The sequence below is a fragment of the Miniopterus schreibersii genome (assembly GCF_964146895.1).
Source record: "Miniopterus schreibersii genome assembly, chromosome: 21".
NCBI lineage: Eukaryota > Metazoa > Chordata > Mammalia > Chiroptera > Miniopteridae > Miniopterus > Miniopterus schreibersii.
Genome location: NC_138123.1, coordinates 1,459,824 through 1,486,283, shown reverse-complemented (window position 1 = coordinate 1,486,283; position 26,460 = coordinate 1,459,824). Strand labels below are relative to the sequence as shown.

The 26,460-nt window shown below is 47.1% G+C and overlaps 1 protein-coding gene across 4 annotated transcripts in view; it reads left to right on the top strand.

Moving 5' to 3' along the window:
* The first annotated feature begins 211 nt into the window (after positions 1 to 211).
* PTPRC (protein tyrosine phosphatase receptor type C) overlaps positions 212 to 26,460 on the top strand; it is a 62,212-nt gene continuing 35,963 nt past the window's right edge. For 3 of the 4 annotated variants that reach the window (XM_081123884.1, XM_081123883.1, XM_081123881.1), the window contains exons 1-2: positions 218 to 895; positions 980 to 1,095. In XM_081123884.1, the coding sequence (XP_080980010.1) occupies positions 1,023 to 1,095 (73 nt within the window). In that variant the 5' untranslated portion in view covers positions 218 to 895; positions 980 to 1,022. Of the gene's footprint in view, positions 896 to 979; positions 1,096 to 26,460 lie in introns of all 4 variants that reach the window. The other variant, XM_081123882.1, reaches the window with a different exon arrangement.

Sequence of the window (26,460 nt, the reverse complement as noted above, 5' to 3'; positions counted from 1 at the left end):
CACTGTGATCATTCATTTAATTGCACTGCTGAATTCACGGTGGGTTTTGGCCAGTATGCAGGCCCACGGACACGCCAAGGACCCCATCAGAGTCCTGATGAGCGTTGTGGGCTAGTTTGTCGCCTTTTAATGAAAAAGTTCGGGAAGTATTGCTGAGGGGAAAACATGGGTTAACTCCTGTAAGAGACAGATCTTGACTTTTATTGCAATTAGAATATCTGAAGTCGAGGAAGCACGAAGCTTTTGCAGCAGGATTTGCTGTCGTGAAGTGAGTTCTGATGTCAATCCTGGGCCCCCCAACCCCACCAAGGACATCAATGAAAGATTTGGGGCCACCTTGTTGGACTCCCGGAGGGCTTTTTGCATAGCAAATGGTTTGTTCAAACTGTCACACGGCTGGGTTTCGGATGCCCTAGTGGTACTTGACAAAGGGTGGCCAAAAATAACCAGAGAGGTGATTATTTAATCATTCATTTGTTCACTTAAAATCAGATCCAGGCATTGCCTGCTCATTCAGTTCGGGGATCATCTGGCCACCCCCCACCCATGCAAGACCAGCGCTTCGGGAAGGACATCACTGGTTCCTTGGGACAGGATAGGACATTTCCGAACAGTAACGGATATTGTGAGGGAACTTCATCTGGATACTCAAAACCCTTCAAAAGGCCCAGCGACTTGGTCTGATGGCTTGAATTAAGGAAGTAAGATGCCTTCGCATTGAATTTGAACAATAATTTCTCGACTTCCTCTAAAGGCCCTGGTGCAGTATTTTTGGAGAAGTCAGTAAAACCGAATCTGACATCACTACCTGGTAGCTCGTGGAGCTAGCGAGCGGTTTCTTCTCAGGGCAGCAGAGGAGGAAGCTGCTCCGGGTCTGATAAGACATCAGCGAAGGGTACGCGTTCAGGGCCTTTCTTTCTTTTCTTGGTTTCGGGGAGGAAAACTCGGCCCGGAGATAACCACTGGTTTCCATTGGCAGGAGGGCGCATGCTGGTTCCTAGGGACACGGCCGATCTCCTGATATGACCATGGATTTGTGGCTTAAACTTTTGGCAATCGGCTGTGTTTTCCTGGACGTAGGGGTCTTCGTTCAAGGTAAGCAAGCACATGGCATTATTTCCTTACCTCGTTTTTGCCTGTGGACGGACCTCGGTTTGAAAGAAGCATAAATATAAGCGGAGGGTTGCTGCCCGGGAGCGAGGGAGCCGCCTGAGAAATGTCAGAGCCGGCTTGCTCTGAGACGCGCACTGTTTCTGCTTAAAAAGACATAAATGTGGGTTTTTTTTGGAAGGGGGGGATCACAGTTTAAAGGGAAAACCTGGTCTGCTTTTATCTTCATTTACAAACTGTTCAAGGGTATCACAAAAGCAATGCTCCTTAGTCCTTCTAAGTCCATGGACGTGAGTTTCTGTCAAGTCTAAGGAAACTGGACACTTGGTGACAAAACAAGTGAATTTTTATCTTTTAAACAAGGAATGAATTTTTTAAAAGTCCTAATCTGCCTTTGGTTGCACGTAGCTACCCCGACCCTCCCCCCCTCTTTCCGGGCCAGGAGGTTGCTTCCTCAATTTTTGATTAATAGTCATATACTTTATTGAATATTTAGTTGTGTGGTAGGTGGCAATACTACATGTGGCTGGTTAAGAAAATATTACCTTTTTGCACACTCTTATCACAGAACGTGTTCTAAATCAAGCTCTTTTGGTTCCTCACTAGTGGCTTTAATACTTGCTTTGGAAATTCTTACGGGGCCACCGCCCTTCCTGGGTGATGGGTCGATATTAGAGCCTCAGCCAGATAAAAACAAGTCCACTCCACGATCATGCCCAATGCTCTGTTCCACAGGAAAGTGCAACTTACGGAACTTTAGGCACCTTTTAAAGTTTGAGATCTTTGTACAGGTCTTTGCAGATCTTTGGTCTAATTTAAGGAACATTTTTGAACCGTGTCAGTTCAGGTCATGAGTACGTTTCAGTTGATTATTAACTGCCAAGTTGATATTTAATATTGCTTCTTATGATGTAGTATCTAAAGCTGTTTATTGGTTATGGAAATGATATTTTTGTAGAAATTCCAAATAAGTAAAAAAAAAAAAAGTAATTAAAAAAAATATTACTTGTCAGCATTCACTTTGGAAAAAAAAAATATATATATATATATATATATATATATATTTTTTTTTTTAATTTTTATTTTTTGGTCTTTCTACCAGCCTCAGTCTCCTTTCCTCTACAAGACGAGGCAATAGCTCCCTCCTGAGCAAGTTACATTGTCCATTTATATTTTGTGTCGCCAAGGACAGTAGAAACCAGTGTGAGAGAGTGTGTTGTTTTTATAACCTGCAAAAATGAATTGAAGGTGTTTCGCACGGGGACAGCATTGTGTCTGAGGGCAGAGCATGTGTGTGATGACCATCCTTCCAAAGGTGCCCTGAACACTGAAAACCAAAACTTGGTTTAAAATTTCTGAGTAACTGTAAGGGCCAAGGATGGACTTGAGGCTGCAGCTCTGAGTGTGTGAGCTGAGTCTTAGCAGTGAAGATTCATTTCCGGGACCCAAATCTTTATTTTTCCATCGACATCGAAAGGAAATAGCTCACGTGGCAAACCTGCACATCGCAGGTGTCAGTACAAATTACAAATTGAATTTGATAAGTAATCCTGTGAAATTCTAAATAGTCTACGATTTAGAGAATTTGGGGGGAGGAGTGTGATTATTTATCGATTAAAAAAAAATATTTTTGTAATAACTACCTGCCTGGGACCCTTCTCATCGCCAGAATTTCAGGGACATTGCGTTAGAGGAAAGATAAGGTGGGGTTAGGGGTCTCCTTCCCCTTTTCTCTCCTGTTCTATGTAAGCACAGGGTATGTGTGAGTTATGTGTACTAGTTCTATGTTATAAAAATATATTTATATGGAGTTTTATATATATTATAGGTCAGTCTATCATCTGTCTACTGGGTCTCTGTATTTGTCTACTTTTTAAAAAAATTAGGGTCCTGGGGGCTTAATTCTTGGCCATTTTTCCTTGTGTTCTGTACACACAGAGCCTGCGTTTATCACTTTGTGCTCACTCCTGCTCTGGACTATCTCTGGCTTCATTTCCGACATGTGGGACCTACCTGCTCTTGGAAATTTAATCTTGTTTTGTGATTGAAAAAAACTAAAAAACAAACAAAAAAAACCCCACCCACACCACAATCTGAAATATGCATTTAAATACTCCCCGATTTCTGTAGTTTTAGCTTTTAAGAATCTCTAAAATCTTTCTCGCCTTCATCTCCGCTGCCAGCCCCTCAACTCACACCCCGTCGGCTTCCACCTGGAGGACTGCAGCAGGTTCTTAATTCATCTGCCGTCTCGTTTCTTTCTTCCCACACTCCACAGCTTAAAAATATTTTAAAAAATCGCGGTGGGGGGAAGTCCCCCGATTCCTTCTCATTGCCTCGGGTGCGCCTCCTAAACTCCTGGCCAGGGCAGCTGGGTGCGGGGGGAGCGAGGGCCTGGGCCCGGGCTGGGCCCGGAGCTGGGCGGGGGCCCCTTTTCTTTCTCTTTTGCGGCTGATTAAAATCGTGTGAGCATCGGGCCCTTTCAACAGCGGCTTCTCGCTACTTCCTCAAGGCCGCCCGGGCTCTGAGCAAATCCTGTTTCCTCTCTCATGTCCTTTTATCACTCTTGCCACAAAACACGGCCGCTGAAATTCTGTACTTTTTAACCCCCTCTCCTTGGCATTTTCACATCTATTTCAAGTTGCCATTGGCGGGGTTATTATTAATTTTTTTTTTTTAACCAATCGATTGACTGCCATTGGGGCCAAGGGGGGCAGAAACCACGTCTTATGCCTTTTTTTTTTTTTGAGTCATCAGCCGTACCTGATTTCTCAGCAGGCACTGGAAAAAGTGACGGGTGTGTTGGGGCGAAACTGCAGATTATCATAAAAGAGGGAAAGGGGGGGAGACGCATTCGGGAAGCGAGGGCCCGAGGAGGCAGAAACGCGAGGCAAAAATCCGCGGGACAGGCACCCAGAGCAGGCCGGGGGCGGTTAGACAGTCTCAGCAAACGTATTTCGGATCCGCGCTCCTGCAGGCTTTCCCTCCTTCCTTCACCTCCTGCTGCACCTCTTCTCCGGAGAGATCCTCCGGCTTCTTAAAAATTCACAGTTCGACACACTGCACCGGCCTTGGCCTGCTCTGTGGATAGATATTCTCGCCGATGGCATCTCAATGGTGGGCCAGGTTGGTTCTTCAGACCCAGACGCTGATGGGAAGGCAGGAAAAAATGGGGGGAGAGAGACTCCCCTGGCGGGGGGACCGGACGGGGGGCCAGGTGCGGCCCTGCGGGTGCCGGTGCCCTGGCCACGGGCGCTCGTGCTGCGGAGCTCCTCCACGTCGACCAAGCGGACAATGAAGCTTGTGGGGAGCCTGGGCATCAGTTCCTTTCTTTCTCGTATCGCTGGTGGTATTGCGGATGCCCCCCAATTCCCTCCCCTCCTTCGCACCCCTCCTCCCAGCCCCCGCCCCGCCCAGGCCTTCACCACGCTCTTGTCTGCGGCGTCCATTGGCTCTGCGTGTGTGTTTGCAAGCTCGCTGCGCATCGTTTCTTACTCGACGACGTGAGAGGGACTTTCAGTCCGCGCTGGTCCAGAGCAGAGATCGGTAGTCAGGCCGATGGATTCCCTCCCTGGTGAGAACCCAGAGTTGATGCGGATAAAGCTTTGAGTGCTGACCATGTGGACGTAGGTCCCCTTGGTGCAGACAAAAAAGAAAATCTTTCATTTTTTCCAGTCATGAGTTGATGAGTGTATTTGCACCGGAGAAAACTGGAATGAAAACTTAATCGCCGCTTAAACTTAATTTCAATCCAGTCTAAGCAGCTTTCAGCAATAGATACCCGCGGTCGTTGTCTGTCACCGAAGGATTAGTGCTATGACTTTTGCATCCATAAGGACAGGACTCTTTAGGGAAGTCCAAGGGGAAAAAGAAATACCGCAGGCTGTGTATTTAGCCGAATGCTGGGATTAATACCCATTTCTACGTGATGCTAAATACACAGAAATAAAACAATGGTGGCTCTTCACCTTTGTGTACAAGGCCCTAACCAGTACTGACATTAGGAAACATCTCATTAGTGCCTAAAATCTTTAACGTGCATTCCTTTTTTTACATGTCAACCTGCTGCTTCAGCTTCAGTCTGTCAGGAGTCTTGGGAAGAAAACATAAAGAAACAAAAACCCTCCTACTCCTTCGGCCAGGACGAGCCCGAGTGTACACAGAGTCAATGTCAGTGCAGTTCATAAGCACCTTCCACGTCCATCCATGGGGCCTCCAGCTGATTCATTTCTGAAAAGGTAGCAGGAGTATTAATGTTCCCACCAGATTCTCTAAACTTCATTTCCACATATATATAGTGTCCCCCAAAATGTATACATATATATTTTTGATGGCTCCATTGATGTTTCTTTCTTTTCAGATTTAAGCCATTGCAATTAATGATTATTCAAAGTGTATGTACATTTTGGGGGGACACTCCGTATATAGTGTGGTGAAATGGTAGCTCCGTGTGACGACATTCAAGTGCAAATGATCACCATTTACTGACCCCCAACCCAAAGTGTGAGCACCTGGAGGAAAATCACCGACCGTCCCCAGAGCGCCCGGCCAACTCTGGGGCAGAGGGGGGAGAGCTGAGAGCAACTCAGGTGAGGCTCATATGTATTAGGAAATGAACAGCTGGGAAAGGGAGCGTAAAAATCAACCTTAGACTGAGTTATAAATAAAACAAAAGCAAAACGTAGAAACCTGGTAGCTGTGAAAGTCGATTAGGGAAACCTGTGTAGACAACAATGACATTAACAAATAGTATCAAGGGGACGTAATCATGGCACTAAAGTGTGGCCACTAGATGTTAGGTATCTCCCCTTAAAGTAAAAAATAAAATAAAATATTTCCTGATGAAAGAAACATTAAGCATCATAGGAAGTGAGTTGGGAGCCATCCCAAGTTGGAGAAAACCACTGCAATTGGAGAGAGGGCTATTTTGGGAAATCTAACTCTACGAATTGCATGATCTTGACCCAAACCATTTCCATCTTGGAGGCACCCTTTCCTCACCTGTAAATGTTGTGGGCATTGAAAGTGGTAATATTTGTGAAAATGCCTTGACAGTTCCGAGATACCCTGCGGAGCTGTAAATATCATTTCCGTGATCCCATGAAATCGCAGCTCGAGGCTTTTTACCATCCGGACGCGGTCACGATCACCCCTCACCCCGTAGGCGGCTCCAGGAGGCAGTGGGAGGCCATGGGGCCGAGTACGCCCTTAAAATCTCTGAATGCTCAAACTCTGACTCCCCTGTTTTAGGGTGAGTTTGGGGATAGTGTGGATTCTGCCTTTTAAATAGTTTGCGAATCCATCCCCCTTCCAGCCTGAAACCTCGCCTCCCTCGATGCCCCGCCGTGTCCCGCAGGCCCCTCCAGGACAGTCCTGCGCAGGGCACGACTCACCTTCGCTCACGCCCCTCGAACCGCTTCCTATGGGAGAGAGACCGTCCCGGTCCCGTGATTTTGCTTCCAAGCGTTTGACTCAGCTTTTGTGAAAAATAAACATTTAATTAGGCTACTCCACCATTTATGAGTTTTCCTGGAGGACAGGTTTCACAGAAAACAATTCTATTAAGGCCAGTTTAATTCCCTGAGTATTTTTTATACAGAGCATGATTAGACCATGACCAGCTTTTTCCATCTTTATTTTTATTTTCCTGAACGCATGCTCGAAGAAAATCAATTTTCATTTAACTTTTATAATTACTATTAAATTTATGAACGAATCTTTATCCGCATCATTTTCCCGATTATGGCTCCCGCCTCTGGGAATTTTCCTGTAGGGTTATGACTTTCATAAGGGTAATTTGACTTGGCAAACAATACAGATCTTAATTTTCCAAAAAGCTTTTAATTTTTCTATTTAGTCAGAAATGAAATTTCTTGCGTGCAGATTTTGCCATCGCTGGCTTTTTTTTCTTTTGCATGTTAACGTCACATAACAGAGTAATTTACGTAATTGTTTACCTTTGTCGAAAGCTTGAGCTTGGGCCAGTGTGCAGCTTACACGTTGATTTCTGTATCAGGAACGTTCGTTTTGTAACTGAGAGCGATCCCTAAGCTTCCTGGCGAGATCGGGGATCTCTGGTGACTTCTCAGCCAGTGGCCACGTTAGAAACACTGAGGGGACGGCTGTGTCGTCTGGAATCACTGCATTTAATTCTTACTCACTCCGGAGCTATTCTTCTGATCAGCCCGTGGAGCAAAGAGAAACAAGAGTCACTATAACAAGTTCAGAACATCCTCAAAGTTCAGTGGTGGGGGGGCCAAGACAAGGGGTCCTACCATCCTCGGTCCGTGTCTGCGTTTGGAACAAACACGGGGTGCACGCAGTTCTAAGTCAGCCCCTCCAGGTCCCCCAGCTCTGTCTGCGCCCACTTTGTGACATTTTCCTAAAACTAGAATGTGTTTCTGTCTCCAAAATGCTGGGCCCTGCCTGAGCATGGAGCCCAGGCTTATCCGCAGAAGGCACTTAACAACTCATAAAAAACTCTTTTAATGCTGCCCTTTTGCTGCTGTTATTTGAGTGAGTGACTCCTGGTAACGTTTCTACCTGGTAGAAAATTTCAGGAACCAAGAGAAAGAAAGAACTTGCTTAAAATCCTTGCTAACATTTTGGGGTTTTTTTCCTTCCCCCCTCTCTTTCTCTCTTGCAGTCACGTGCTGTGTATACACTGAATAGCCCAAGTGTTTTTTTTTTCTAAGTAAACCATGATTGTTGTCGGCAATTTGAGAATTACAGAGATGAGTAAATAAGCTACAGGGAGTTCACAGGTTCCCAATACCCGTCACCTACAAACTCCCTGAGTGGTTCATCCCACCAGGTTAGCGAAGTCTTCTTATCTGCTCATTGATTCATTTTGTGAACAAATATTTTATTGGCGTTTCCCATGTGCCAGGGGCTGTGAGTCCATCCCACGCTTATCCTTGTGAAGTCTAATCTCACTACGGTGGGGGCTCCTGAGAAATGAGGTCTTAAATCTCCCAGATTCTTCGTGAGCTTTCTCCTCAAAGTTATAACATCTTTTTGCAACAGAGAAGCATTTGTGCTCTCAATCCTTAGAAATTATGAATAAAAATTTTTATTTTTCAATCTAGGCTCAGTACACGATTGAAGTAAAAACTCGACCCTTGCCAGACTACCCCAGGGCCCCTGTTCCCACCGGGTCCCTTGTGCAGACTTTCAGTCGGTTATTATTAGATGTTTAATAAATAAAGGTGGCTGGCGGACAGGAAGAGGAACCAGCCCCACTTCATTTTGGTTGGTTTAGTGAGTGAAACTGAAAGGAAAAGATGTATTTAGAGGCAAAAGTTAAGGCCTACACACCGCACCGATAAATCCTTCGCTCTTTGGGGCGATCTCTCACAGTAACGTTTTAAGGTGTCCAGCTGGTAAGGAGCAGGGCCTGGGTGGTGGTGGCGAGGACTTGAGGCCATCCTGGGGTTGCCTGGTTCCGTGTTTATTCCGTGTTTACCCCCCGGGTCACTCGGCACCTTAGTGGTCCACTTAACAACCAGGTGAGTGACCTCGTGATGGTGAGAAAACACCCCCAAGACTGAGGGCAGCCAGTCCTTCTCTGAGGCCATTTGCGTGAAACACGCGTTCAAGGCCCATCCGCCCGGAGTAGCTACGCGGGTGGGCCGCGGCGCGCCGAGCCCCCTACGTAAGTGGCAAGATCTAAGTCAGCTGAGACCACGTGCCCCCCATGAAAAGCGAGACGACATCTCGGTCAGCTTGTCTCGGCTGTGAGTGCTGGTGCCACGTGTGTAAGGCAAAGCTGGTCTGTTCCCACCGTGACGCCCAGGGCTGAGCCTGTCTCGAGCGGAGAGCCACGATGGAAAGAATGGATTTCCCCCTCCCTCGCTGGCTTTTGATATTACATAAAGCGAAAGCCATTGAATAATTCACCAGAGTGTCTAGATTTTTTTTTCCAAGTGCAAGGGAAGTAATTTGACCTTTACTGAACACTTTGATCATGGAAAACGAGGGAGGTTCTCACCTCATTCCAGAAAGCAGAGGTGCCAGGTCATCTTTGCACAGTCACCCAGGAGGCCAGGTAGAGGAATCAAGGAATCAAGGAATCAAGGAATCAAGTGTCTCATGGGCCCCACTCCAGAACTAGTCGGCCATAACTTGAGGGAAACTAAAGGAAACCTTCGCTGATTGTTTGTTTGGTAGGGTAAATGTGTGCCGCCGATTAGATAATGCAGGCCCACGGTTCTACTTTCACTTCTCAGACTTGGGTTTCCAAATCCTCTTTTGTTTTCTAAATGAAGGCTAGAGCTTATTTCTAACAAGCCCTAAGTCTTTCTACTTCTCGGGGCTCGTGTTTTGATTTTCTGAATTTGCTAATTGATATTTTAGGTATAATCCAGATACATAGCGGCTAGGAGTGAACAGAGCAGACGGTATCAGTTCCAAGTGATGGCTGTGAGAGGAGGTGATGGGAGGGTAGCAGACGGGCAAATGCAAAGGCTCAGGGACTCATGGAAGTAGCTTGAAGGGATGATTCTTGAAATGTTGGGTGCAGACCAGCTCTACTTAGATATCTTCCCTGGACTCCATTCTGGGCTTTTCCATCATGAACCACATAGGATTTACCTTTCCGATCCTCAGTTTGGTGATCTGTGTAATGGGTATAACAGCAGCCGCTGTTTAAATGAGATGATTTCACTCATTGATTCAACTGCTGTTGATGGATGTCCTACTATGTGCCCAGAACTGTCGGAAGTGCAGACACATGGTAAATAAAACATCGCCTTCCACGAACCTTACCTCTTAGCAAGACAGATAAAAAACCAAAAAACCCAAATAAATAACTAAGAAATTTTTAGCTCCTGATACGTGCTGTGAAATGAACCAGTGATAGGGGAGGGACAGGCCAGGTTGGGCGGGAGGGGGAATGGCCCTTTAAACAGAGTGACCCAGGAAGGCCTCTTTGGAGAGGTGTCATTAAGCTTCCCGTCTGCTGACAAGATGTAAAGATTTGTGTGAACAGGAACTGGCAGGTGCAAAGGCCCTTTAGAAAATAGCAAAAAAAAAAAAAATTGGCGGGCTCCAGGCACAAGAGGGGAGGCAGGTGCCTGCAGGGGGTGGGTAAAGGCCCAGCCTGTGTGGGTGGGGAAGCCGGAGACGGAAACAGAGGGGGTGGGGCCTGCAGGGCCTGCGTGGAAATGGGGTGAGTTTGGGTTTCGCCCAAGGTGGCATGAATGGCAAGAAGTCTTTCGGGATTTTTAAGTAGACGACGACCTGATTTTGTGTCTATATTTAAGCGCTTACCCCGGCTGCTGTGAGGGGGCCACACTGGAAGTGAGCCCAGGGCCTGGGGAGCAGCTGGGAGGCAGCTGGGTTGGTGGGAGGGAGGGCAGGGCTGGGCTGGAGAGAAGGCAGGGGCTTTAGGCGGGAGCCGGAGCCTCGCTGGGTGGCTGGGCAGGAGGCAGTTACGCAGAAGGACTCACGGTTTTCCACGAGCAACTGGGGCGGGAAACTCCCCGATTAGGGCCAGGCACCAGAGGGCTGCGCTTTGTCCACATTAATGCTGGATTCTCATTAGTCACCCAGCTAGAGAGGCCTAGAAATCCCTGGAACCCTAAGTCTGCATCTACAGCCCGGGGCCGAGCGTGACGGGGTCCGAGCGTGTTAGATGGACAACTAACCACAGGGATGGGGGGAGAGTCAGAGAGGAGCAGGGGAAACAGTTCGCTTCAGGTGTCAAAAAAAAGACCTGACGGCCGTGAAGAGCGTAGCAAGCTTGCTGCTGACTTACAGTGGGAATCCAGTAAATTCCATAAAAAAATCAAAATTCACATCCGCTCTTGGAAGTTTGGTTGTGAATATACTAATTACTGTTAAATGTCCCTATTTAATATTATCAGAAAAGTAAATGCGAAGGGGTTTACAACACCACTTGCAGAAGTTGAGTACCATATATATTGCTGGCTTAGAGATTAAAAAGGGAAAGATACAAACAAAATAATTTGTTTTAATGAAAACTGTGTAGAATATACATTGAGAGACCAATGATTAGAAATGTAATTTGAAAATGTCTGCGAGAGGTAGGGTTCTGTAGAGTCCCTTGTGGCGTATATTTCCTCTTGATGCATATTGATAAAAATATTTTAAAATACTGTTGAAGCCAATGCTTGGGCAGGTTGGGAGACTTGTTGAGAGTTACATAAAAGTCTTCTTTCTGAATCAAAGTTTATATCTTTCATTGCTTTCAGAAATTTGGAAAAATGGTTATCACTTGGGCTTATATGAGGTAGAACTTAATAGCCTTGATAATTACCCAGCATACAAGTAGAGATTTGTTATTTTGGGACCATATGCATATAAAATTTTACTTTCAGGCTTGGCAGGTTTTCTTAAAAGAGATACATACTTAGAGCAACTTGTTTTTGTATTAACTGGTAGTCAGTTAATAAGAGGAATAGTTAGCTAATAAGAAAAGTAGGGCTACCGTGGGCCAGGCACCTGTTCTCAATATTTTATATAAATGTGGTCTCATTTAACTTAAGTTTACAAACCATTATGAAGTCTAGCCTATACTTGACCATAAGTAAATGTACTCATTTGTTCCCTGGCATTTATCATAAAATGTACCGATGATCATATCCCGAAAGGGGGTAGTTGGATTTAATTTTCCCCGCTCTTGTTTTAAGTACCGAAGGAGCCAGGAGAGGGAAGGGGCCCTGAGCTCACTCCACGTGCTCTTCAGGTGTTGATTTCCGGGTACCTTCTGACTCTTATTTCTCAGAGTATTTTTTTAAAAAATATATCTTTATTGATTTCAGAGAGAGGAAAGGAGAGGGAGAGAGAGAGAGAGAAATATCAGTGATGAGAGTCATTGATCGGCCGCCTCCTGCACGCCCCCGACTGGGGATCGAGCCCACAACCCGGGCCTGTGCCCTGACCGGGAATCGAACCCCGATCACCTAAATCCTAGGTCGACCCTCAACCGCTTGAGCCACACCCAGCCGGGCTCAGAGTATTAAATAAAGGCTCCCCCGACCCTTGGTCACTAGACTTAAGTGAGGAAAACAGAAACTTGGCTAAGAGACTAAGTCCCTATTTAACTTTCCATCTACACATGACTGACGCGCGGTTTTGTACGATGGCATGTCGCTTGCGTTGAACAGTGGGCACATCAGCGGCCTGGCCCGTTCACTGCGATCGGGACAGCGGGACCCCGGCGAAGAGCTGGGCTCAGGAGAAAGTCCCATCCCAGGCCTTTCTCTTCCTGCCCGGCTCCATCTTCACAAGGACATAAAGCACATCAGCTGGAGCACATCTGCTTCTGCTCCAGAGACAGGGGAGCCTGCTGCGCAGGGGCCCGCTTATCGCTGACAGCCTGTGAGAGCGTGGGGACCAGACGGTCACACGTGTAGGCGCCCTGGTCAGTGTCGGTGGCCCAGGAAGCAGAGTTTCGTGCCAGGCAGGAAAACCTAGCCGCGTCCAAGTCCTCGGGAGGTAACAGCCTCGTGAACCTAAGGGACCCGTTTTCAGGGGGGTCAGCTCAATTACGCGGGCCGGTGTGACCTTTTTGGCCCGTGGTCTCAAGGACAAAGGTGAATAAGTGAAATAAGCTTCTATCTCATTCACTGAGGGATCTAGCTCATCACTGACACGTGAGGAGCTGCGTGTGCTCCGCCCTAGACGTCAGGGGGCTTGAGGGCGACTGGAACCCACGGGTCCAGCTCCAGGCCCAAGAGAGAGAGGTTCTCGCCCGGGGAAAAGATGAAAGACATGTTCAGGGTGACCTACGACAGAACACCGGCCAGGCCTTTGAAGCGGAGAGTGTCCCTGGGCTCGGAGGAGGAGGTGGTGCTGCGTGGGGGGCAGCTAGGAGGCAGGGGTGCAAGGCGGGCTGGGGTGGCCAGGGGATCGGAGCCCCGGGGCCTCCGAGCTCTGGACGTGCGACCAGTGGGCACTTCAAAGGCCGAAAATAGGAGTAATAAAAATACCTTCAGTTGTTAAAGGCAACAATCTGTGCCAGCTTCCTCACGGTGTGTTTTCCGGGAGCGCCGCAACACTAAAAATAGCTCCACGGACGCCAATTTGACGACCCATCCATTTTAAGGGGAAAAAAGCAAAAAACCAAGATGCTCCAAGAATCCAAAATAACTTTTTATGATTGTCCGTAATAAGACGTCTTCTCTCGAGCTAAGTTTTAATATTTACACTTCTAAGTAGAGGGCGGCTCTAAGAAATGAGCGCGACGGCCCTCTGTTAATTAGAAAGAAATGAAGAAATACGAGGGGCTGTTACCTCCTGAAGGGCTTGGAAAACCGAAAAGGAAAGCACTTGTGTTACTACTACTATGATTGGCCTCCCTTTTGGCTTTTCACTTGGAATCAAAGTTGAAATCTTGATTTTTTATTTTTTTTTTAAAAGAGAAATGGTTTACCTATTAATCTATGTATCTAACTAGAGACGTGGAACGTTCGACCCCTGTCAACGTCGGTTTCTAGTTTGTGAGTCAGCGATTCCACGACCATCTGTATCTGCTCAAGAGCCAAGAGGCTCGGGAAAGAAGGAACCGAGGCGCTCCATTCAGCCATGGTTTTGTGCAGTCTTTGCTTCTGTGTATGTTTTATCAGTTTATAAAAAAAAAAAAAGAAAAAAAAAGCTTATCATGGATCTATTTTTTGCTAAAAAGTAATCTTTATAAAAATATTTTAAATCATTTTTTAGGCTGAGGAGTTTATTGGAGTAACTGCTACAGTAGACAGAAGGAGAACATGTCACTAGGACTTGTAACCTTTCGTTTAAATCAAAATATTTACCTGATGGTGTTTCTGGAAAGAAAAATTCCCGTGCCTTTTTATCTTAAGCCATCCATATTTAATTTAGAAAATAATTAGTATGATTCCTTTAAAACGAGAGTAAAGCATAATTCATTTAGGAGCCCCTCTTGGCTCTCCCCATCCATGAATTTCCTCTGCGGTGACACCTCTTAAGGATGTCAGATGCCCGAAGCCACCTTTCACTTAGGCTAAGCCCCTGTTTTATGGGCTGAGCATCTGGATTTGATGGACGAGAGAGCATTTCCTTCCGCTGACTTTTCCAATAATCCTCTCTAACAGATACACATGCTTCAGGTTGGTTCATAACATTGACATGATTTTAATATCTACTGTTTTCACACACAATGAATTATGGAATTTTCAATGGGCTTCTTAATTAAATACATTTTAAACTCCCTTTTAAAACAATATTAAGAGCCACTCTGAGAAGTATTAGGACCCCAGATGTTTTCCTTTATAGTGTTAATTGATTTAAGATCCATCAAAATGTTGTTAGAATATCCAGAGGTTAACAATCATCATGGCACATGGGCCAGATTAAAATTCTTTCTGTGTTAAAAAAAATAAAAATAAAAATAAAATGATAGCTTAATTTCTTCTGGTTGAAAAATAATTTAGGTAGTGGAATGAAGTAATCTGACATTTAAAATTTTATTCTTTTATTTTATAATGAAAGGGGGATTTAAAATTAGGGCTTACAGTCTATATGGTACCCCTAAAATTTGTACACAAAGGTTACAAGTACTAGTTACATTTTCTCCTTCTGTTTCCTGTAGCAGCTACTCTAATAAACTCTTGAGCCTAAAAAAATAAAGCACATAACGAGCAACTTTGGTTCCTCTCTCACCCCAAATGCATGAGTATTAAAATGAAAATTTTAAACACTGATCAGTTTGTCTTGTCTACAATGTTAAAATGACAAAGAATGAATTACAGATCCCTGAATACTTTGGGAAACTTTTATCTCAGGAAATATATCATTGGGTTGTAAGTGCCAAACCAATTCAGTTCATTTGGGGACAACCGTTTGCCATTTCCATGGCTCATTTTCCTTCATTTTTATAGTTTTTAAAATGCATGTGTATGGTCTAAATAAGTTAATATGTACACAGGATATAAAAGGACCAGAATAACTGGTTTTCCCATTAAAATACCAGACAGTGAACATGTCTTTATTCCAGCCCCTTTATGTTTAGATAACAAATTTACACTTTATTCTGTTCTTGGCTATTTACTGAAAGTCAAGTATTGCTCAAGACACTGGGTTTTTCAAATTAGCAGCAATATTTCCTGCTTTTACTGTGGTTAGGATTCCTAGAGAAGAAGTTTGAAGAGAGTGAAAGGGAATTTGGAGATTTGGAGACTCCTATCATGGGAGCACCATCATTTACACACGAGTACAATTTTAGAGGAAAAAATAGACCATAGAAATCATCTATTTTAACTCATCTATTTTACCAATGGCAAAACTGAAACTCAGAACTCCTTGACGACTTGGCCTATGTTATACCAAAAAGAGGGGGCATTGGGTGCAGAATTCCTTCAGTTGCTCATGAGACATCTGCCCACTTGTCTGATGTAAGGAAATGAGTATTAGATGAGACATTCAGGGATGAATTTCCAATCCTCACTCTCTCTCTCTCTCATCGTCACTGGACTTCGATTCTGAGGTGTGGTCTTGGCTGAGTCACTTAACTTCTTCAAGCCTGTTCAACAGTGAAATGAATGGCTCAGCCCAGTTCCTCAGCCTCGGCCTGATGGACATTCTGGCTGGATAACTGGCCGTCCTGCGCATCGTGGGAGGGTTGGCACCACCCCCGGCCTTGGCAAACCACAGGCAGGAGCCCCCCTTCCTCCCCCTCCCCTCCCCACAGTATCAGAACCAAAACTGCCTCCAGGTGCTGCCAGGTGCCCCTTGAGGGCAAAACTGTCAGCTCTCACCTTGGTCCTTGAGAGCTGCTGGTATAGTTGAAATGATTTCTCCAGGATTCACCAGGCGGTGGCGTTAAGCTATCCCGGGCCACGTGGCTAACTCTCGGACACTTCGTCAGAAAGCACCCACTACGTGTTATTCAGCATGAAGCTTGTTGGGTACCCCTTACAATTACCCAAGGGGGCATCCTACAAGGTTTAGAAACTCAAGAATAAAACATCAGAAATACTCACGGGGAGAGCTTCGTAGTAGCAATGAGATGTTAAATATCAGGCAGGCCCGAGAAAGCTTCACAGCATAATCTAAAAATCCCTTCATGGTAATGGCGTGCATTTGTTCAGGGAAGAATTATCTACGAATTCACCAGCTGTACCAGAAACACAACAATCTGGGCGCCGTTTCGTGGACGGCTTGGGCCTCCCTCCAAATCGGGGGTGCCCACGACGCAGGTTTCTTTTTAAGACCATTTCCGCAGCGTGGGGCTGTTATTTCTGACAAGATTTACTAGGACAAGTAGCAAATGTTTCCAAAGGGGGTCACAGATGTATTTTCATTCTTTGCACATCGAAGAAACAGACACCTATTGACCTGCTTTTAAATGAAAAGCTATTGCGGCTTCCTTCTTTGTCTCCCGCACCCTCGCTTTTTTCCACGGGTCCGGACACCTGGTAGTGGAAGGTGACAGGGGAGCGTAGACACAGTGCGTGGACGGCCAGGGGCCATCAGGCACGTGTGTCTGGTGGTAGATGCCAGGCCCGAGAGCTACAGGTGACCTGGGCTGCACCCCCCGGGGTCCCTCGGTTGCCAGGCACCGCCAGGCTCCCTGAGGAAGTTGACTGACTTGCGGTTTTACGAGAAATGCGCGTCACGGAGGTGGGGGGGCGGCGGGGGGCGGGGGGCGGGCGCCGGGGAAAGTTTGGTTGCTTAGAGCAGAAGCTGAGAGCTCAGATGGGTTGCTTGTGTTCTGCCAGATGGAGATAAAAGTCGAAGCGGCCACATCCTGTGACTAGAGCTTGCTCGAGGGGGCCGACGTCTGTGGGAGAGTAAGAGCGGTGCTCCCCAGAGCCTAAGCTAGCGGGGAAAATCCACTGCGTTTCAATGGGAAGACCTGTCCCCCGCGCTCACGGGACCTTCCATCGCTGCGCACCTATTGTGCGCAGCAGGTAGAACACACACTGTGGTCCACCTTTCCTGGGAAGGCGGGCTTTGCCCTCATGTCCTCAATATTCGGTTTCCAGAGCACAGCAAATGCACCGGGTCTCTTTCCTAATCACGGCGCGTTCATCATTAATCTTTCAGAAGATGAAGTTTTTTCCAAGTTCCCCTAGAACATGATGACATGTTCTTGGAGAAAAGAACCTTCTCTGATACTGAATATTGTTGCTAGATGACCGGGGCTTTCGATTTTTATTTATTAATTAAAGAAATCCAACTTTTATAAGCCTTACCCCCCCCTGTTTTTTTTTTTGTTTTTATTGGAGTCAAACAAGGGTGATTTCATTTTTCCCCAAGTTAAGCCGAAGGATGTCAAGAGTAAACCAGGCTTTCACTTTAGATAAAAACAGATTCATCGTGGACAGTCACCTAAAATCCCAAACATGCCTGAATGAAGTATCCTAAGTGTTGGGGATTTTAAAGAAAATTTAATTGTCATTTAAAAAAAAAAAAACAACCAAAAAAAAAAACCCAACAACAATGTTTTCATTTTTAACTCTTGCCGCTTCCGGGTTCTGACAGCACAGAAGCAGAAGTTGGGAAACATTCTGACAAAACTTCGCTGTTTCTCTCACTTCCTGAGACAGAAGGACGCGGGAGGGTGGGATGCTCTGCGACGTGGCCTCTGGTGGACCAGAGCGCGTTTCTTTTCTGAGCTGGTCCATGTTGCAAAGCCTCTCTTGACCTTTTACAGACCAAGGGACCGAGAGTTCGTGCCTCTTCCACCCTTTCCTGTCCCTCTCACCCCCAAAACGGTGGTTAACACTTGGGTATTTGTCACCTGGGATAATAAATAGAAATTCTCTTTCTCTTTCTCTCTCACGCACACGCAGGCCAAGACTTGGTGGGATTTCTTTCCTGGTCTTCATCTGCTACTTTCTGGAAAAATCCTGGCCCTTTGGCCTCCCCCGCAAAGACTTTAGAAAGAGTAGCTCAGTTTTCTGGTTGCTTTTCGTAACAATTCTTTTTTTTTTTTTTTTAATATATTTTTATTGATTTCAGAGAGAGGAAAGAAGAGGGAGAGAGAGAGACAGAAACATCAATGATGAGAGAGTCATTGATCGAGCCCGCAACCCGGGCCTGTGCCCTGACCGGGAATCGAACCCCGATCGCCTGGATCCTAGGTCAACGCTCAACCGCTGAGCCCCGCCCGGCCGGGCTCGTAACCATTCTTGAAGAAACCCTGTTCTCCCTTTTCCTTGGTGTAAGTTTTTAGAAGAGAAAGCTGTGTTGCTGGTTTTTTTAAAATTTTTCACTCCAAGCGCCCAAGAGCCAAGTTGAACCGTGTTGAGCTGAACGGGCCACCTGGTCTACCTCGCAGGGCCGTGTGGCCAGAGTCTACATGCGGGGGGCAAGGGGGGGGCAGCCTTCTGCCTTCGTGGTGGCAAATGAGAAAAAGTGTTTTCTTCCCAGATTTTTCAAAAGAACCTTTTTAAAAAGTCCTAATGACGGACTTACGATGAAGGACCAAATTCAAGTGCTGTGGGCGCTCTTAGGGCTGTGAGGCTCTGTCCTTTGGGTGAGAACTGGAGGCAGGCTGAGCCGGGCCCGGAGAAGGGGGCCTGAGGCAGGGTCTGCGCCGCCCTGAGTCTCTAAGGAGGACCTTCCCGCATCCTTGCGTCTCGGCCCAGCCTCGCTCTCTCGCCAGCCACCACTGGACACCTCCTACGTCATGGCCAACATCCGCTGAGTAATTCTATGTCGCGGTAGTTACATGCACCGTAACTGTCGCCCTCAGCACATGTGAGCGTCGCTCTTCGCGGGGCAGCGACCAGAAGCCTGCGGCTGCTCCCCACGTGGAGCTTCTTGTGTGGCCCCCCACGGGGAGGCGCTCCGCCGCCGAGACCCCGAGGGGACGCGGACAAGGCCTGTCTGGTGACCCAACCAGTTCAGCCCCAAAGGATCGTTTCCTTCATTTTTCTGTAGAACTAGTTCATAAGTTTGCAGTCAAAGAGGAATGTTTTGTCAGGTTTTCCTGAAAATAGATATCATTCGACAGAAATCCTTGCCCGTAGATACTCGGCCGCTTCTCTTAGGTTCATCGACCTGGGATTTCTGTGGCAAAAACTAGGACTGTTTTAAGTCTTTATATGCATATTAACAAATGGCCTTTGGGAGGTATTTTTCTTGCCTTGTGCCCCTCCTGGCACTGTATGTGGGTTTCCTTTTTCACACATTTATATTTTTTCATTGTATTTTTTTTTTCATTGTTTCCAAGCAAGTGTTCATTCTATGGGTCCAAAGTATTTCTCAAAATCTCTGTTTTGCATTTAATTTGGTTTTTTATTGTGTGGGTTTTTTTTTTTCCACTTTCCTAGCATCACTGCGTCTTCTGTAAATTGCACTCACCTGCTTCGCCCATTTATTCTTCGGGGGTCTGTTTCGACTTTGATGTGCAGCTGCATGGAAGAGGCGGGGGATCTATAGGTTCCGAGGGGACACACACATTAGAACCAGGGTAGCGAGCAGAGGTCCCCAGGGTGTCAGCTGGGACGTGGTTTAGAGGAGAAACCTGCCTGCTTCTGCCAGTTGTCCTCTGAAAAGCTCTCAGCTGTCAGTTTCTGGCTTGTTCAGGGGAGACGTGTGAGGCCATCGTGAAAGCCGGTGTCCATCCCCCCGGGACGAGGTCCCCTGCTGAAGCGTAGGTGACACGGGCAGTGAGCCCTGAGCCTTGTCATTCTCACGAGAGACCCCCCAGCAGCCCAGGGCTCAGGGCCCACGAGCCTGGCATCCTCCGCGCTGTGCCTCGGGCCCGACCGCAGGCCGCTGCCAACTTCCCCACAGTCTCATGAGAACCAGAGTCTCGGGGAGGCCGCTTTTCCATCCCTTCTGCAGGGTAGTGAGCTCCTGAGCTGGGAAAGAGCTCAGGGGCCCTGGAGTTCCTCCCCTTCACACGCAGCCCCTCCACCTGAGTATTTTCTAAAGGCCACTTTCTAAAAAGAAGGAAAAAAGAAAAGCCTCACTTGGTGGCGAGCAGCTGAAACGATTGAAAATGTGCGGTTTCGAAACCTCCCACCCTACGGCTGAAACTGTGCTTCTCAGACGTTCTAGTCTCAAAACTCCTTCGTCAACATCCTTAAAAGTGAAATAAACCCCATTCTGACACAGAGCTCTGGACCCTGGAGGATTTATCTTTGTACGAGTTAGATCTCTAGTTACTATCAGGAAAGTTAAAACTGAGGATTTAAAAATATTTACTTACCATTCCCTTCATAGTAATAATAAACCCCATGCGTGTTCAGGGAAATGCATATTTTTATGAAAGATACACTCATGTTTAAAAACAAGAATGAAAAAGACGAGCGGCCCTGTTTTATATTTGCCCAAGTCTCTCTTCTCTCCGTCTCAGGGGAAGGTAGGGCAATTCTCACCTCGCTTTTGGATTCTATCTTTCGCAACATCGTGTGTCGTATCGTGAACTCCTAGTCTACTAGCGAGAGAGAGAAATGCAAACAACACCTTCATATTATTGTTAAAAGTTTTGACCTTGAAGTCCACTTGCGGGGTTCTTGGGGACCCCCCCCCCTTGAGTCTCCAGAACACGCTTTGAGAACAGCCGGCTAAAGCCACCCGGGGAAAATCCTTTCCCTTACATTAGAAACGTGGACTATAACGATATTTCTATATAACAATATTTCACGTGTTTGAATGTATATCTTGTAAAACATCTTGTATTTTATTGTCAGAAAAAAAAATACCCTACATTTTCTCATCTATATTTGGTGTGTGGTGTTTTACTCTTGCTCGGTCCCTGCCTTCTGGGTTAACCTCTTCAGCGTCCTCTTGGATTTTAATTGCATTCTTTGTTAAAATTTTATTTTATTTTATTTTTTCCATCACTATTTATCCCTCCCATGCCCTCTTCCAGCTCCACCCCCCTCCCTGCACTCACCACACTGTCGTCCATGTCCCTGAGTTCTCTCTCTCTCTCTTTTTAAAATTTTTTGGCTCAATCCTTCCACCCCACCCCCACCCCCACCCCCACCCCCAGACTGGACACAGCAATTCAGACGCCTGTACCTCGACTCAGCAAACATTTATCTCCCCAAGGATGGCTCTTGAGGACCTACCGTGTCCAACCGGTTGGCCAACTTTTCCTATTGTATTAACAACCTCAGAGTCAGCGTGACCAGGTTCAGGAAACGCCACCTCCTCCCTGCTGTGTTGTTATTTTAATAATCATGAAAGCTACTGACAATATTCAGCGCCTGAGACGTACCAGGTGCTGTGTGTAACGCACATAGTCGCTCCTCTAATTCCTACAATATTCCTGCGTGTACTTATATTTATTCTTTCATTATCTCTACCTTTTAGACAGAGAATGTGAGGCCCCGAGACAGCAGGTTCGCTGTGTGAGGTTCCACAGCCAGCTGGAGGCAGGGCCAAGATTTGATCCCAAACAAGTGGATGCCAGGCTCACGTTGACTAGGAAGTTCCCGGGAGCCGTGTGTTTAGACAAATACCATAGAAGAATACAAACAAGCCTATATTCGTGTCAACGTAAACATCAGTGCCTATTTTAAACCAGTTCCGCTCTGTCCCTTCTCGGGACAGCCTTAGATGCCTCTGCTCCTTTAACACTCCGGCCCCGCACCTGCCTCATCTAGAGGTTTCCAAAGGCCTTTAGGAAAATCAGTTTCCTCCCCAAGCTCCAGGACTTCCCGCCCGCCCTCTGGACGCCGCATCCCTGGGTGAGTTGCTGGGACTGTGCCCTGTGTCCCTGGCCCAGTCCCAGGAGGGAGGGAGGGAGGCGGGGGCTGAATGTCCCGGGTCCCAGCCGGAGCTCGAGCCACTTGCCCCGGGAGTGTCTGGGTCCCACTTCCCGGGTCTCTGCACTTGGAAAATGCCACCGAGTCCCGAGCCCGTGATGACTCCCCCGGGGATGAAAGACGTTCCCCCAGCACAAAGGCCCCGCAGGCGGGGCTGAACTCGGGGTCCTTCCTCGGCGTCCTTCTGAGTCCCCTCGGCCGCGCCCCGCTGCGTTCAGGGGCCTCCTCTCTACCTCGCCGAGTCCCAATCTTTTCAGTCCCCGAACTGAGCGAGGCCGAGCTGCCGGTGGCAACCATTTGAATAACAATGGCCTTTACCTCTTTAGTCTTTCTTTAGAAATAGAGTTCCGGGGAGCGCTTTTAGCCACAAGTTTCCTTTATCTAATGAAATAAGCTTAAACTTCCTGCAGGTGGGGGTGTGTGTGGGGGGGGAGGCCAGGATCTGAGCCTGACGCGTCCGAGGGACTGGCGAGCTGCTGGAAGCAGTGGAAGGGGACTTTCTTTAGGAGCTTGGTCTGGCAGATAATCTACCCAGACACTGGCACCTGTAGCCTCCCTCGGAACCCAGAACTGACCCGACAGCCTTGATTACAGGGTAGCTTTGTGGTCGGTGAAGACTGCAGACTTTCATAAGGAGGCTTCCCGGATCTAAGTCCCAGCGCCGCCCCTTCCTGTGTGTCTTTGGGCAAGTTGCTTGACCTCTCTGTGCCTGAGTTTCCTCCTCGGTGGTAAACGGGGATCATTTGAGTACCTTCCTCACAGGTACTAAAGAATAAATGGTTGGCACCTGGAACGTATGAGTCTACATTAGGAGTTATTATGACGGCTGCGCTATTATTTTCTTTATTATTATTTCTCTGTGCATAACATCGTATTACTAAGGGGGCAGGAGGACACACGCGAGAGGATTTTTTCGGTTGTAATAATAACAATAAATATGTTCAATGCTTCGGAGCTAAATCTCCCCCCCCCCCATGCCTTTAGGTCATCTAAAGGATATTACGCCCAAATAGCAAGACTATATCAGGGTAAACGGGAAGGAAAATGCTATTATTTAAAGCAGTGTTCAGTGTGATTTTTACATATTCCTATAAGCTTCTATGCTCTAAGAGAACTGGTGTGTGGATATTCAGAGGAGGGGCCCGGTTCCCATTCTGTTTCCTTCCGACGGTGTCTGTGGCAGCTGTGAGAAAAAGGGAACAGAGGATCTTCCCACTTTTGAAAGGGAAGTGGGCGGAGACAGGAAGATAACTTGTTCAAAATGGCTGTTTGGTGTGAATTCTGCCGCGACTGTGAAGTGTGTGACGGCCGGAGAAATCATCTGGTTGACGAGAAGAGGCTTAAATATGCTGCGTGTGGAGAAAACCCAAGTCCCTGCGCGTCCTTCTGAGAAGAGTCTCCGAGGATGCGATGCTCCCCTGGGTCCTTATAGCCACATCCTCGGGGCCCGTGTAGAAACTGTTTCCCTGGAGAAAACAACTGTGTGGGGTTTTTTTTCCCCTTTGTCAGCTAATAATTTTTTTGAAATATTTTTAAAATTGATTTTAGGAAGGGGAAGGAGAGAGAGAAACACCAATGGGCGGCCTCCTGCACGCCCCCTACTGGAGTCTGCAACCCGGGCCTGCGCCCTGACTGGGAATCAAACCAGCGACCTTTTGGCGCCCAGGACGACCCTCAACCAACTGAGCCCCAGTGCCCAGGGCTGTCAGCTAATAATTGTTAACAGTCAAGTTATTTCCAAGTCTAGTAGAGTAACCTTTAAGGATAGTTACTGGATGCTTCTGGAAAGTCTAGAAACTCCCAGCTCAGAGATGCCAGGAGCTGCTTTCCTCTTGTGCCCAGTGGTTACTTCAGGCTTGTGGGTGTCAAGCTCTGGAACAGACTGGCTGGGAAAGAACACAAATCCCCCCTCGAGGCTCCATGACCTTGACAGTTCCCACACAGCAGGTCAAGGACGTGTACCCCACCTGCACAGGCCTCCCTGTGTGTTATCACAGAGTCTAACGCTGGAGGAAATGCTTGGTCAGCTCTTTTCTTTTGACTCTGTGATAACAGTGGTTTATGATCAAAAGAGAAAGAAAAACACATCCTATATTCTCCCAAGGCTGCTGTTCTGGGGCCCGAGTGTGAAAAATCCAGCTCTCCCAGTTCGGAAAAAATCTATCTTGTAAAGAAATGGAAACAATGACAGCATTTGCAAAACAAACAGGCCTGTTGATCTACTAACTGAGTTTAGGAGCTTTAGAGACACAGAAGGTCCTAACAGAGGTGCTGCGGGACCCATTACATCAGCCTTAGTCAGACCAGACCCAAAAGTGAAGGGCGTAAAATATTCCACGAGCAAAGGGCTCTCAACACGATTTTCAAGGTGCACTATGAGCACTTCCATCATCGATATATATATTTTTAAAACAGTAGATTCCTTTTCTTTTGTCTTTGTAAGTGAAACACAATCTTGCTTAAATACAGACGATTGCAGGAAACCTCAGGAATGATTCCTGTCAGGTCACTGTCTCAGTCAGCTTCTAGCAAACAAGCTAGAAACAGAATCCCTATTGGTCCCAATAGAGAGGAGCTGGAGATCAGGAGGAATTCAGTCCATGACTGGCTGGCACAGAGGCCGAAGGTTGCCACCAGCAGCCCAAACTCTTTCATGTGGCTTCTGCCACCCTGTTCTACTGGCTTTTTGTCACGTTTGCTGTCTCAGGTCTCACAATGGCTGCGCACATCCGCCCCTTTCACCTGTATTCCAGCAAGAAAAAAAGAAAAGGCAGAGGGGCACGGAATTTTTTTTTCTTGTGACCTTCGACTTTTTAAAATTCGGGATGGAAACCTTTCGCAGAGACTTTGTCTGCGCTTATTGGCCAGAAATGTATCACATGGCCATTCATTGCTTTAGGGGGTAGGGGGAGGCACAGAGAAAGAAGGTAGTGTAGCCTTCCAGCCCCTCCGGTAAAGTCAGACGAGGAATGATGGGATTATGAAAGGCACTGGGGCCCTGACTGGGTCTGCTCCTTGGCACAGCCGGTCATCACTTGCTGTGATTGAATTTATAGGAGGTCATTCGATCAGACAAACTTCCCGATGTGCAAAGATCAAAGGGAAACAGTAAGCTTGCCTCAGATGGAAATAATTCCGCCTCATAATAGGTGGTGATATAAGCTGCCGACTTCTCGGGCCAAATGAGTCTGGAAAGCCACGATTTTGGTGTGGTTGCGATGCTGATGGGCAACAAGGGCAGGGACAGTCATTCATTCATTCGTTTTCATTCACACGTTCTAGCTGCTGTCGAATACTCACCGCAAAGCAGTGAGCTCTGAGCTGGGGAGAGCACAGCAAAGAGAAAGTCCGGGCCTCTGTCCTGAAGACAAGTGGCCTGACCCTGAGATAAATTAAGTTTAAACAACGCAGATGCTGAAAATAAATTTACGCAGGCTACATGCGAAATAAGAGAGGAACATTAGGCGGCATTGGGTTAAAAATAAACCCCACCACTTAAATGTTCCTGTTGTTGAAAATGTGGTATTGATTTCCTGATTAATCCTGCCGCTGACGGTATGAATTAAGAAGGTGAGTGAAGGGATAAGACAATTCTGATTTAATGATCATAATACGCGGTCCCAACGAGGCACGTGTGAAATGCCCTGAGAATCGGGCTATTGAAGGAGTCACTGTTGTCATTAAATAAAAATCCATTTCCAACTCTGGACACAGAGAACTAGACAAGTAGTAACAGAACACTCCCGACTCTGCCCGGGAAGCATCTTCTTTTATTTATTTTTTTTAAAAAAAAGATCTAACATTAGAATTTTATACTTTTGTAACATGGCAGAGAAGCTTATAAACATGAAAACCGTTAATGCGCATCCCACGGACTCGGCCCGGGCCTCTCCGTGCAGCGCGGCCTGGCTCCTTTTCCGGGGGAGCGCGTTCCCCCCAAGCGGATAAACGGGCCGTTCTTGCAGGAGGGCTGGGCAGGGGCCGTGTGGGGGCGACTGTTCGAAATGCTGGAGGACCCGCCCCTTTGCTGGGAGAGTCGCCAGGATGCGGATAACGCTCTTGGAAAGGCCGGTCGGAGGCGCCGGTGGAGGGCCTTCATTCACAATAGGAAAGAGGTCGGGCTTTCTATTAAAACCCCTCACAGGAAAGACACCCTGCGGCTCCGGGGGGCGGGCGGGGCCGCGCCTGGCCCACGGGAGGGAGGAAGCTGTAATTTAGAAACCAAGCCCAGAAGCTGGGGAGACAGGACACAGTTAGACATAGTCAAGGGTAAGGGCAGGGGGAAGAAGCCCAGGCTCCAGGTATCAGAGAGTCAGGGCTCTGCCCCTGAGCTCCAGGGAGTGATGCGGATGAACCCTCTGCCGCAGGGAGTGGCCTGGCGCGGTCAGCGGGAGAGGCACAGGCCTGGGCTCCTGGCAGACCTGGGATTCACTGACCCTCTTACTGATCCACTCTGTATCTGAGCGATTTATTTAAGCAGGCATCGTGTTCATTTCCTCATTTATAAAACAAGAGTCACAAGCCTTGTCACCTAGAGATAGTAGGAGGATTCAAAAAGGAAAAAAAAGTTTGGTTTTTAAACTCAAGGTAAAGGAAAACTATGACCTAAAAGGGCATGAGAAACTGAGCCAACGTG